At 35.5% G+C, this 14,907-nt stretch overlaps 1 protein-coding gene across 1 annotated transcript in view; it reads right to left on the bottom strand.

Moving 5' to 3' along the window:
• LOC103241291 (uncharacterized) overlaps positions 1 to 14,660 on the bottom strand; it is a 157,774-nt gene extending 143,114 nt beyond the window's left edge. The window contains exons 1-5 of the mRNA XM_073022717.1: positions 14,568 to 14,660; positions 13,756 to 13,862; positions 12,117 to 12,257; positions 9,641 to 9,711; positions 2,290 to 2,386 (exon numbers count right to left, since the gene is read on the bottom strand). Coding sequence (XP_072878818.1) covers positions 2,290 to 2,386; positions 9,641 to 9,711; positions 12,117 to 12,257; positions 13,756 to 13,862; positions 14,568 to 14,660 — 509 coding nt within the window. The remainder of the gene's footprint in view (positions 1 to 2,289; positions 2,387 to 9,640; positions 9,712 to 12,116; positions 12,258 to 13,755; positions 13,863 to 14,567) is intronic.
• Positions 14,661 to 14,907: the final 247 nt, after the last annotated feature.

Consider the following 14,907-nt stretch of genomic DNA (forward strand, 5'->3'; position numbering starts at 1 on the left):
TATGAAATTTAAAGTAGTTTTTTCTAATTCTGTGAAGAAAGTCAATGGTAGCTTGATGGGTATAGCATTGAACCTACAAATTACTTTGGGTAGTATGGCCATTTTCAAATTACTGATTCTTCCTATCCACGAGTATGGAATGTTTTCCCATTTGTTTGTGTCCTCTTATTTCCTTGAGTGGTGGTTTGTAGTTCTCCTTGAAGAGGGTCTTCAAATCCCTTGTGAGTTGTATTCCTTGCTATTTTATTCTCTTTGTAGCAATTGTGTATGGGGGTTCACTCATGATTTAGCTCTCTATTATTGGTGTATAGGAATGCTTGTGATTTTTGCACATTGACTTTGGATCCTGAAACTATGAGGAAGTTGCTTATCAGCTGAAGGAGATTTGGGGCTGAGACAATTTGTTTTCTAAATATACAATCATATCGTCTGCAAACAGAGACAATTTCTTCCTTTGAATACTGTTTATTTCTTTCTCTTGCCTGATTGCTCTGGCCACAACTTCCAATACTATGATCAGAGTGAACAGGCAACCTACAGAATGGGAGAAAATGTTTGCAATCTCTCCATCTGACAAAAGCCTAATATCTAGAATCTACAAGGAACTTAAACAAATTTACAAGAAAAGAACAAACAATCTCCTCAAAAAGTGGGCAAAGGATATGAACAGACACTTCTCAAAAGAACACATTTATGCAGCCAACAAACATCTGAAAAAAAGCTCATCATCGCTGATCATTAGAGAAATGCAAGTCAAAACCACAATGAGATACCATCTCATGCAGTGGAAACAACAGATGCTGGAGCAGATGTGGAGAAATAGGAATGCTTTTACAATGTTGGTGGGAGTGTCAATTAGTTCTACCATTGTGGAAGACAGTGTGGTGATTCCTCAAGGATCCAGAACCAGAATCCCATTATTGGGCACATACTCTGTGTGTGTGTGTGTGTGCATGTGTATGTGTGTATACACAGTGGTTTGTTCCTATAATCTCAGCTACTCAGAAGGCTGAGGCAGAAGTATCACTTGAGAAGCCCAGGAGTTTGAGAACAGCCTGGGCAACATAGCAAGACTCTTTATTTAAAAAAAATAATCACGCAGGCCGGGCACAGTAGTTCATGCCTGTGATCTCAGCATATTGGGAGGCCAAGGCAGGTGGATCACTTGAGGTCAGAAGTTTGTGACCAGCCGGACCAAACATGGTGAAACCCCGTCTCAACAAAAACACACAAAAAAATAGCCTAGTGTGGTAGCACACGTGTGTAATCCCAGCTCCTCGGGAGGCTGAGACAGAAGAATCGCTTGAACCCAGGAGGTGGAAGTTGCAGTGAGCCGAGATTGTGCCATTCCACTCCAGCCTGGGTGACAGGGTGAGACTTCATCTTAAAAGAAAAAACAAGAAATCATGAACTTTGTACATGCTTTAGACCTTGTAGGAAAAAAAGTATAAGACTTTGATGCTTTATTACAGAGAATCTCATGATTCGTTACAAAGCAGTACTTTAGAAACATACTTGGAGGTTATACTAAAATTATTAGTTATACTATTTGTAGGTAACTAATGAATTAAGAACTCTTATTTCCTTTCTTATGTGCTTAGCATATACTTATCAAATGCGAAGAAGAATATATTATCAAAATTTGTTACAAGTGAATTGCAGTATAAAATAGTCATAATTCTAACAGAATCATATCAGACTGACAGAAAATGGCATCATTAGTAAAATCAATATAATGAGCAGACAGTGTCAAAGAACATGATTTCTGGACAAATGAACCAGGAGCAGCTAGAACAGAGTACACAGTAGTCCCCCTTATCTGCTATATGTGCAGAAAACACATATTCAACATAATGTTCCTCTTCTCTCACACCACAACAACAATCATCAACACAGAAGATTTCTGTGACCAAATGTGTATATTTCCCCAGCAATAAGCAAACAATTCCGTGGCAGACACCAAATGGGTGCCCTCTAATTCTGACACTATCTACTTGGGGATTGTGTCAGATCCCACAGGTTGAGGGCTCAGTACCACAAGGCTATTCCCCCACAGCAGTCACAAGTCTGGGCCTCCAGAACTTCCAATCAACTTCCAGGTGGACTTCAAGTTGGGTTTCCCAGGACCGCCTCTTTGCTTTGATTAATTTACTAGAGTGGCTCAGAGAACTCATGGAAACACATTTACCAGTTTCTTAGAAAGAATATTCAAGGATACAGATAAAGAGATGCACAGTGCAAGATATGGGGGGAAAGTAACATGCTTCCATGTCCTCCCAGGGCACTCACCCTCTGGGAACATCCATGTATTCTCCATACACCTCCATGTATTGGAGAGTTTCCAGGTAGCTGAACACAGCTATCCCGATGCTCTCCAAATCCAATCCTTTTGGGATTTTATGAAAGCTTCATTACATACACATGACTGATTAATTGAACATTCAGCCCCTCTCACATCCCAGGAGGTGAGGGGTGGGGCTCAAAGTCCCAACCCTCTATTCACACCCTGATCTCTCTGATGATGGGCCCCACCCTGAAGCCATCTGGAAGCTGCCTGCCATGAGTCAATCATTAGCATACAAATGACATCATGTTGGAAATTCTGAGGATTTTAGGAGTTGTATGACAGAAAATGGGGTTGAAGACCAAATATATATTTCATAATATGACATTGGTGGTTTAGTCACTGACATAATCTGTTCCTAACATCCAACCAACGATATTATCATGGCTCACGGATCCAAGATCACATGAAGCAGATGATCTTCTTTCTGACATACAGTCAAATAGAAGGTCAATAGTAGCCTAAGACTACATGGCAATGTCTACTACATTCGCCGCACTTATCACATAGCCATTTTATTATCTCACATCAGTGCAGAAAGTAGGGTGACTATAGTACATGATACTTTGTGAGATGGCATTCACATAACTTTTATTACAATATATTGTTACAATTGATCTACTTTACCATTAGCTATTATTAATCTCTTATTGTGCCTAATTTATGCATTAAATTTTATTATAGATATATACGTATTTTTAAAAATTACTGTACACATAAAGTTCAGCTCTATTCATGTTTTCAGGCATTCACTAGGGGTCTTGAAATGTATCCCCCATGTGTAAGAGGAAATTACTGTACTTATTGTGTTGAAACACAACAGTTTCTCCACCTCTTCAGTTTAAACTGTTTAGGATAAAGCACTCTAATACAAAAAATCTAGGTCTATGAAAACTGTACTCTATTCTATGGCAAAACACAGGATACAGACCAGGGTCAAGGATCCCTGCAAAGACTTTTCAGCTGCCAGTGCAGAAAAGCCTAAGAGAGATCAGTGTCCTTACTCTCACTAATCCTCTCCTAGGGAAGATTCTGGTGAGTTTGCTTAGTTCTAGCTATTTATTCACCCTATGTAGGGCACAAACAGTGCTTAAATTCAGCTTTCATTTTACCTCCTTCAAAAAAACACACACAGAGAAAATATCACTCCCTTAAAAGCTTATCCAATCTGAGTCTTGTCTCCTCGTCAGAGAGAAGCTTATACAGAAACACTGGGTAGGTATGGCAAGTTGCCAAGGAGTACTTTCTAATATATAAAATATACATAAAGGAACCGTAAACTCACTGGAGCTACCAAGATGTGCCAACAGTTGTCCCCCTACCTAGAGGGAAAAACAACAACAACAAATCTTTGTCACTTCATGTAAACAAAACTAGTAGGACTCTTGGCATTTTTCACAATGGAAAACCTAGTTATAAGTGAGCCATGCTATAATAATATTATATACTGTTTTCAAACTGATCACTCAAAGAAAGAAGGTCAATAAGAAACATATTTGTATGCCTATAGTACTCACTAGCTGATCTTATTTCCAATTGCAAGGTAAATAGGAAAGACTTGCTGACTCCAGTTTTATAAAGTACAGCCTCTCGAGATTGTCCCTTTCCACTGCTAGTCTATCTGGACCCACCTCACAGAGAAGGATGATCCAGTCAGTGCTGTATAGTATGCAGCATGAAGTCATTTTCCTCAACCCTCCCATTATGTGGCAAATGTCTATATAAATTATGCTTTTTCAACATGTAAAGCATATGCCATGAAATCCTACATTAATAAGCTACAAGCAAAAAAGCACAATGGATAGCTCAATTGAATACATTCAATTATCTTGGAAATTTATGTTTTTTAATATTGAAAAAGATATCCACTATATTATCCTTAATATAAGACTATGCTGGACATATCAAAACTATGGAGACAGCAGAAATATTAGTAGTTGACCGGGGTTAGTTGGGAGGGAGGAATAAAAAAAAAGAGACAAATTTCAGGGCAGCGTAAGTATTCTAAGATGCTACAATGGCAGGTACATTTATTATACATTTGTCCAACTTTATAGAATGTACAATACAAAGAGTGAACTTAAATATAAACTATGGACTTTGGTGATTATTACGATGTGTCAATGTAAGATTCTCAGTTGTAACAAATGTAACACTCAGGTGGGAGATATTGATAATGGGGGAGCTATGCATGTGTGGGGGGATGGCGTATATGAAAAATCTCTTTAGGTTCTTTTCAATATTGCTGAGAATGTAAAACTGCTCTTAAAATAAAGTTATTAATTTTTTTTTAAAGATTGTCACTGAATCTTCTATTACCATATATTGTAGCAAGATGCACTCAATTTGAAACAGAATATGAATATTCTCTCCAGAATTATAGTATATAAAAATACATAAAGCAAATAACTTAACTGTATTAACAGGCAAGAAAATAACTGATAAATGATTGATTTTTTAAATTTCATAATTATAAACAAAAATTTAACAAAATATAAAACAAAACTGAACCATCTATATAATTAAAATGAAACAAATCTTTTATTTTAATTTTAAATCAGAAATCACTACTTATTTTATCTAACCATTTTACTGAAAGGTTAATCAAATAAGAACAGATTATAATTATCTAATATTGCCATAGTAACTTCGGTAAAGAAACCTGTTAAATATTCACCAAAATTCCAAAATCTAACAGCACAGAAACTTAATATTTCATATTAAGTTGCAACTGACACAAATGAAATAAGCACCATGCTATGTTATATCACCATATTATTCACTATTAAATAGAATTTTTAAGACAATAACTAAAATTAAGTTGGGGCTATAACTGCTGTGAAAAAAATAATTCATATAACAGTCATAAGACTGTCATTCTTAGAAAAGCCTGCATGCAAAATTGGCCCTTTGCTGCTGTTTGGAAATTTGCATTTTAAAGGTTTGTCACCATTTCCTAACTGAGAAAAGTAGCTCACTGTGCCTAAACTGTTTGCATAAACAATATGGTTGGCTCTGAGCAGCTGCTTTTCTTGTGGAAGTGTGGAATTCTTGTACCTGTGTGAGAGAGAATGCCTATGTAACGAGCTTCCGTAAGAACCTTGGCTACTGTGTCAGTCTCTAGTCAGACTCATACTGGTAGACAACACCGCCTATGTGCTGTCAAAATTCCAGGCTACAGGAATTCGGCACATCCTGGTAACTCCACAGGAGAGGGCTCCTGGAAGCTTGTGCCTGGCTTCCCCAAGACTTGCCACATGCCCCTTTGCCCTGAGCCAATTTTACTTTGTATTCTTTCACTGAAACAAATCAAAGCCCTGAGTAGGACTGTCTGCTGAGTCCTTCCAAGTGAATCAGCAAACACAGAGGTGGTCTTGGGAAACCCTGACACTACTGCATTATATGAAATGAGTTTTCTTTAAGGTGATGTGACATGTGACTACAATCGGAAGGCTGTTTATAAAATACCTTTCCCTAATCTGTTTTCCTGGACAGTTGCTTTGAGATTCCCGTATTTCCGCATGAATAAATCCATAAAGGAACAGAAATAATTATGCCAAAAAAAAAATGAAAAACAAGCAGCAACCTTATTTTAACCAGAATAAAAAATTGAGAATATGGATGATTAAAAATATATATTCCATAGTATGAAAGCTTCTAGAAGAGAAACAAAAAGATCACCGTCAATTGTCTTCAACTCAGCAAGGTTTCTTTTGTAATAATTGGGGATCTGGCCAGGTGCAATGACACGCACCCGTAGTCCCAACTACTCCAACGGTTGAGGCAGGAAGATTGCTTGAGACCAAAAGTTCGAGGCTGCAGTGGAGATTGCACCTGTGAATAACCATTGCACTCCAGCCTGGGAAACAGAGGGAGATCCTGGCTCTAAAATGTATCAGTAGGCTGGGGACGGTGGCTCACATCTGTAATCCAAGCACTTTGGGAGGCTGGGGCAGGCAGATCACGAGGTCAGGAAATGGAGACCATCCTGGCTAACAGGGTGAAACCCCATCTCTACTAAAAATATAAAAATTAGCTGGGCGTGGTGGCGCACACCTATAGTCCCAGCTACTTGGGAGGCTGAGGCAGGAGAAGCACTTGAACTCAGGAGGCAGCGGTTATAGTGAGCTGAGATCATACCACTGCACTCCAGCCTGGGCAACAGAGCAAGACTCAGTCTCAAAAAAAAATCTATTAGTAAAAACATACATAAAATAATTTGCATCATTCAGGTCATTGTGATAATTATAGAAATATAGGTAGCCATTGGATATAGTATAATACTGTACTATTGATCATTGACCTCATTTAATTTGTTTCTAATTTTTTTTCTTAAGTTCTTACAAAACTAAAAATATCTAAAACTAAAAACTATCTGTTAAAGGCAATTCTTCACAGAACAGGTCAAAAAGCCAAAAACTGCATTTAAAATGTAGGATGAGTTATCCACTTCTCCTCCCAAACAGTGGATTTTTATTATTAAGGGTCAATAGGACTTTAATATTATCTGGGGGAATAAAGGAAGTTATGGACCAGCACAATGACTCGTGACTATAATTCCAGCACTTTGGGAGGCTGAGACAGGAGGATCACTTGAAACCAAAAGTTTGAGACTGGCCTGGGCAACAGAGAGAGATCCTTGTCTCTAAAAAGCAAAAAATAAAAAAGTTAGCTTCGTATGGTGGCATATGCTTGTAGCAGTCTCAGTGAGTTAGGAGGCTGAGTTAGGAGGGTCACTTCAACCCAGAAGTTTGAGGCTGCAGTGAGCTACGATCACACTATTGCACTCCAGCCTGGGGAACAGCAAAAGAGTCAATCTCAAAAAAAAAAAAAAAAAAATCAAGAAAGTTTTACATAGATGGTTAAAGGTGTGGTAATCCAACTGACCAAATATTCCAGCTAAGTAACAGATTAGCAATATTTGAAGAAATATAATACCAGAAAAGTGTTTTACATTAAAACTATGTCAAGTTTGAAAATTTAAAAGACAACTTAAGTGTCTTAACTTAATTTGAAAATTTAAAAGACATTTAAAGTTTGAAAATTTAAAAGAAACTTAAAATCTTAAAGAACCATCATCACTTACACTGTCATTGTGCTAAAGATATAAAGAAGTTTAGCATTAAAGATTAATAGAATACCAGATATACTTGAGAATAAGTAGCTAATTCTCTTAAAAGAAAATTATAGATAGTTGTCAAAAATACCTATGTTAGAAATGTGTTCTAATAATATCTTCTTTAGGGATGAAATTCAAATGTGTTCTAATAATATTTTCTTTAGGGATGAAATTCAAATGTGTTCTAATAATATTTTCTTTAGGGATGTGTTCTAATAATATTTTCTTTAGGGATGAAATTCAAAAGAAAACAGTAAAAGCTGAGCTATTAGAAGAGGTCATGAAAAGGGATTGCACTGAAACAAAGTGTCCCAGAACACAGAGACTTGGTATATTTAGCACATCACCTTATATTTTTCTCCATGACATTAGATAAAAGATGTCAGCTTCTCCAAACTGCTCATCTGTAAACGACTTCTGATTGAAACTCGAAACTCAAAATGTGGCTGTGTTATGATTCCATGTCGGAGGGAGTCTGGATGTATGTGCTTTGGACAAGCTGGGTCCAGTTACTGCTGCCAGACTTTTGTTTCAGAAAGGATCCAGAAGAACTTATCAGGGATTTCAGTACAAATTAAGTATTTCCACAAGGAGCTGATAAGAAGACCACAGTTTTTCTCACACATTACCCTTAGGTTTTGACAATTCAGTAAAAGTGTGGGCACATGTACTCGGAAGTCAAGACCATTTTCCCTGACCCTGTGCATGTAGCTTCTGCAGTTACAAAGAGTTAGGCGGGATCTTGTAGATTTATTCCTCCATATTTGGACACCAGACATACCAATCACATCAGTAGCCCACATTACACCTCAAAAATGGTTCTATTGAAAGGGGCACCTCCAAAGAGCTTTTAAAAGTTAAATCTAATTGACTTTTTAGTAATCTTACTTGTTAGAATTCATACTCCCTCCTTGAAGTTCTCACATTTTTTATTTTTGCAACATCACTTCCTCTGACTCCTCTCCTACTTTTCTCTAGCCACTGCTTTCTCCTTTACCAACTCTTTTTTTTCTGGAGGCGGGAGGGAATGTTAATATTCCCAGGGTTTTGTCGCTGGATGCCTTCTCATTCTACACCTGCATCATGGACAGCTCATTGAGATCGCTGACTTTGCCTAATAATTATAATAACATCATTCTACATCTGCAACTCCAATCTCAGAGTTGGAGGGAAGGGAAGTTATTCTTCCCTATTGACCAGCTGTACTTCTCCATTCACTGAACATGTCCTACTCCTTTCTCATGTGCAGTATAAAGGCTGGTACACAACCTGGAAACGTATGAATGATCCAAGATTTCTCTCTCCCCACTAATGTTTTACATTCAGTAAATCATATTAACTGTACCTCTTTTCTGTTTCTGCTTTATATTTCTACTGCCACCAAATAAATATGTTTATATTTCCTAGATCAAGATGGCCTCTTCACTGATGGTTTTCACAGGAAAAAAAAACCCCTACCAACTATTATTGTTTTTTTATAAATAAAAAATTAAATAAAACAAAGAAGGCCTGGCAAGAAAAAGACCAACATTTTAAAATGAGTAAATGGAGTAAATTTACTTTATTTTACCATGAATGGGTGAATACCTTACACTAGACTGATAGTAGTTTAAGGACTGAACTACAAGGAAACTACAGCTTTAACTACTGCAAAAGCTTCTTTTCTCTAGCTTACTTTCTTGTACTCAGAATACAATATGTAATACATATAACATACCAAATATGTATTTTCAACAGCATGGGGATTGGCAGCACTAAATCCCATGTTGTTGAAGGGTCAACTGTAATTATTGATTCAGTTACTAACTGCAAAGAATTTATTTTACAAATTAAATAGAAGTTCTAATTATATAAAAAGTCTAATTCATTATAACGTGACTATAAAGAAAACAAACAACATAATAACTTAAAATTTTTCTTATTTACACAAAAAGATCATCTAGACTATTAGGAACCATAATTAAACAATAATTTTTTTCAAACAATACTGAGAGTACAAATTACCTACAATTAACTTTTTAAATAATTATAAAATCTAGACTACTAAGAAAGTATTTTTTTAAAGCGTGCAATTTAAACAGTGATTTTTTTAAACTGCTTTTTTGTAACCAGAACATCTTTATTCTTTTTTATCCATGGTAGTACCATCAAGAGTAATTCACTATCAGAAATCTTACCTGGATTGCTATTTATAGGAAGCTCTTCAGATGTCTTTCCTCTTTTGTATTCAGAAACTAGTCCAAAAATGCTATGTATAAAAACAAATGAAATTAATATTTTAATACTATTATCAAAAACATTTACCAAATATACTAAATTATTAGAGTATCTTAATATCAGGATGTTAATTATCCTATACACTTCTATAAGCTCTACAAACTTCTTAGTACCCTTCTAATTAAATAATAAAAACAGGTGAAGTACTCATGAAGCGAGCGCAGCAAACTATCTCACGTCGGCTTGACATAATGAAAAGTCACCTTCCTGGCTCTTACTGGTAGGTCCTGGCTCTATAGCCAACAGGTATTTGCTCTTATAAGTTGCTTCTCTTAGGCGCCATGTCTTCTTTTAGATTTTACTGACTTCTTTCACTAGGTTGTTATATAGGTTTAATGAAGTAGCATTTTTAACATTCACAGAGAAATAGTAAAGCAGTGGAATTTGCTCTTGAACTTTATTGCTGAAACTATTCTGAAATCCCAAATCAAACCCAATGTGTAGTTTTTCATAGGTTCTAATATTCAAATGCTTCTGTTTAAGAAAAATGTTAAGTCCTAATTTTGCTTTATTGTTCTATTATTTGTGGCTTATAATTAAGGGCATCTCAACCATTTCATAATTTGTAAATAAACATTTATGAATACATTATTTCATTAAAATAGGTAACACGATTGTCCACTATTATTGAGCTCATCAGTTCCAAGGGCAGAAAATTAACAGATGTCAAGATCTGGCTTGAGCTACCACTATTACTTCTCTACAGACTCTAACTGAACATCAGATGTTTGCTAGAATGATGGTTAATCTCCATCAGTGATGTTATCTCCAACTGACATGGAAGACAAAACCCTACTTTCATGTTTTTTAAGTTCCACGAAGTAGATGAAAATTGACATTTTCTCATTTCCAAGATACATACTAACAAAATATTTACACAACATCCCCTGTGTTACTTACCTCCATTCTCAGTTTATAGATCACTTTACACAAATATTTTTGTAGTGAAAAATCACAATTCTAATATAAGGTGCCACCCATTTTGTTTTGATTCAAACTGTTACTTAGCTAGCCAGCAAACAGTCAAGTGACCTTCCCGTGACTGCAAGATTACGAAATGCTTCACCATGCTAATTTTCTCTGTATTGTTACAATTTTAGTATTTGCGCTGCCAAAGCAAGCACAAAGCCTTACTTTTGCATATAAATGCTGATAAGTCATGGATGAGGCTTAGCTCTGTTAAATCTAACTAAGCAACTTGAGACTCAAATAATTCTGATGAATGGCTTCCTATGAGGTAGAACCTTAAAAACTTGAGATAGTGATGCAAGCAGCTTGAGAGATCTTCATTATTAAAGAAAACAGATCACTTAAGGGGCCAACCACAAGTGGATGCCTACTACTCTAAAGAAGGATGGCATAGAAGCTTCCCCTACCTGAGAAAAGCTTTTACACTGTTTATTTAAAAAGTGTCAGGGTACAGATCTGGTAGCAATAAAGAAAAAAAAAAACCGTGATCTCTTTCTACAACATTATTTGAATATCTCTGACAGCTTAGAACTATCCCAACTAATATTTGCTTTAAAGAGAAAAAAAAAAAAAAGGGACTCAAAAATAACTCACCATGAAGGTCTAGAAGCCCAGGCTAAAATGTGGGCTTTACATCAGGTTTTGAGTGCGGGTGAAAGTGTCAATTTGCTCAGTATGTGTGCTGATAAAGTTAGAATATCCAGCCAACAGAGCAAGGTTCTGCTGTTTTGGAAACAATGAGCATATAAGTATGTGCAAGTGAACTAAAAAAAAGTATGTGTAACTTTGAAGCCTTTTTATGGATCAACATGAAGATTGGTGGCAAAGGTTAATCATTACCAGACTACAAGAGTACTTTCAATGGCAAGAAAGCAGCAACAGAATCAATGAAAACAAAGCAATGATTAGAATGTCCTTTCCCCTTCTCCTTCTGACTTGTAGAAACTCATTGTCTTCCTTGGACTTAAGGAACCCCATAGGTTCTTGAAAAATTCAAGGATCAGGCTATAGCAGATGGTCCCCAGTAAACAGCACAAGGTTTTTTGATAAGCTGGACATTTTGAGACCCAAATAACTAATTAGAAAAATCAAAGATGTGAAACTACTTTATCCTATGCATAAGGGTTATACTTGAAATAAAATGAACAACATTGGAATCCCTAAGGAGAAAAGTCCTAAAAGTTTCAATATCAAGAATCCTGCACCTACTGCTACTTATCTAGTCTTTTGCTTGATTTCTGGCTGACGAAGTTGCACAACTCTTGAAAACTTAAAAACTTGAAAATTTGTCACTTGAAAACTACTTGAACCAAATTATGAAATCTCACCTGACATATAAGATGCAGTTGTTACAATTATTTTAAACTTCAATTTAGTGTTCACTAGCCTTTTTATGTAAAGACTTACACTTTATTCTGAGTCTCAATCGCATAATCTTCTGCAGTCTTTCCACATACATCTCGAGAAAACACATCAATATTGTGCTGCTTCAGAAGAAGAATGACTATATCTTTTTCTCCAAGAGTAACAGCAAGTATGAGGGCTGATCTAAAATAGCGAAGAGGTAATTAAAAACTTTAATGACATTTTAAAAGCTAAGTTTAAATACTTTATCAACTTAATATGTTGCCTGTCCATGTAGAATTAACCCAATTACATGTACTAAGAAACAAGCATCTTGGGTGCTCAAGGGTTTATCTTTGTAAATTACCACAAAGGTTAAAAGCAAGGAACAAAAAGGAAGCCTCTTGTCCCACTGTGGTGTGACATCAAGTTGCTAACTGAAAGTCCTTTGATGGGCAAGAAACTATGCTCAGGCCACCTATCTACAGTAGGCAAATTTAAGTGAAAAATTATTCATTTCTTCCCTAGTCTGATATTATGTATTATAATGCAAAATCAGCTAAGGGGTCAGATAAGAGCTATCTGCAGGCTTGAAACAATAATATTAATAGGAATGCTAATAGTAGTCGTAACTTCAGTTAATGATGCTGATAAGCATGTGCTAGGCATTAAACGCCATATATATATATATGGAGGATAATAATGTATCCTTCAAGGGTGGTTGTATAAGTGACATCATATATGTAATATATATTTTATGTATATATATTATATATACACAACATATATAAATTTATATATACAAAAATATATATATTATATATTTTATATATAATAAATATTGTATATTATATATTATACATTATGTTATGTTGCTTACATTATATACTTACACATTACAATGTGTGTATATATAATATATATTATATATTATATTCACATATGTGTGTGTATACATACGTGTGTGTATATAAAATATATATACACACACACACACACACACATATATAAGCACATACTTATATGCTCAGCCATTGTTTCCAAAACATCAGCACTTTGCTCTGTTAGCGGGACATTCTAACATTATGTATATATGATGTTATTTACACACAACCACCCTTGAAGAATATATTATTACCCTCCTTTTCACAGAAGAAAACATACTTGGTGATAAGTAATGTTACCAAGGTCACACATCTAGCAAGTGGGAAAGCTAGGGATTAAACCCAGTCCTGTGTGAATCTAAAGCTTGTCTTCATTAAAGTTAAGTTTTATCAATTTAAAGCTATCTTTTCTCCCTCTTCCCATATCAATTAAAAACAACATCAAAACACAGCAGAAATGAAAAACTAACATGAAACCCCTATAGCTAATGTAAGATCATACAATCAAAAGCATCACATTATTACATTATAAATAACACCACATCATATAACAAATAACAAACATCTGTCAATATAGAAGCCTTTTATGTGTATAATGTCTAGAGAGATGAATCCTGCTGTACACTGTTCTTTATGTTACTCAGTCCAAATAATCGTTTTTCTACCTAAGTGATGATCTGTGTTGATATTTCTCACTATATCCCAATAATTAAAAGTTAGTCTTCTTATTAATGTAATATTTCTGACTTGAGTGACTGCCACCACTCTAAAATGACACTCAGGTTTAAAAACAACACAATAAGAACTAAGGTCTGTACCTGTTAAGATAATTAACTGCATTTACATTTGCATTTTTCTTTAATAAAAATTCCACCATGTTCACTTTTGCTCGACTCACAGCAAGTAAAAGTGGTTGACATTCATGCTGTAAAACAACAGCAACAATTTATAATCACAAAATTACATATTTACCAACTGAACTGAAAACCTTACATAAGATCCTATGAGCTTGAATATATACAATTGAAAGGACATAAGAGGTGGTCCCTTTCTTTTCACTCCTCGGCGCTTTTCTAGGTTCTACTCCTTCCCCTGGAAACAATCTTCTCAGCCTCACCACAAGAACTCTGGTCATCTCCAAAGCTCACTTCAAACATTTACCAGTTCCAAGAATCTTTGCTTCTGTCACAGCATTTAGCACGGCATATTTCAAGGATTTCATTGTTTCCCACCTGAGCCAGGAGCTTCTTGAGGGCAGGAGCTGTATTTTTTTCTCTATGTCCTCAAACTCTAAGACATAGTAATAAATGTTTCAGGTATTTTTATTAATGTCCTAAATTATTACCTATAGAGCAGGGTTTCTTAAACTATTAATATATTCCAAAGGATATTTACTTTACCAGAAGTTGCACATTATACCCCAAAAGAAAGATTCCATGATCACCCATGTTTGAAAAATGTTACAAAACTGTGCATTATGTGTCTAGTATTTGAGGAATCTTTTGAACTCCACCTAATCCCTATTTGTAAATACTTATTATGGAGAAGATTAACATCTGAGAAATGAGAGTTCCAGGGATACGGTTGTGAGAGCTTACCAGTAAAGGTGGAGGTTTCCTCTGGGTGATACACACTTGCCTGATTCTCTTCCATCGATGGTGTCAGAATCTCGGATGACAATGTCAGGTCCTCCTGATCCATTTGGAACAGGAGCACCTGACATTGTCATCCGAGAATCTGACACAATTGACAGTTCATTTGAAGCCTATCTCTTTTTAATTCGGAGAGCTGGGCTCTGAATTAATAGAGATAGGCTTCAAATGAACTTTCACTACTTGTTATTAAATAGTCCATGGGTTTTTTCTAGCAGTATTTTTATCTTAGCTGTCAGAAAGCTCTGTATGAAATATTACTCTCAATTACAATCTTAGGACCTTGGTGCAAATATTTATGTAATTATAATCTTAGGA

Source organism: Chlorocebus sabaeus, chromosome 14 (assembly GCF_047675955.1).
Source record: "Chlorocebus sabaeus isolate Y175 chromosome 14, mChlSab1.0.hap1, whole genome shotgun sequence".
In the NCBI taxonomy this organism is placed as follows: Eukaryota; Metazoa; Chordata; class Mammalia; order Primates; family Cercopithecidae; genus Chlorocebus; species Chlorocebus sabaeus.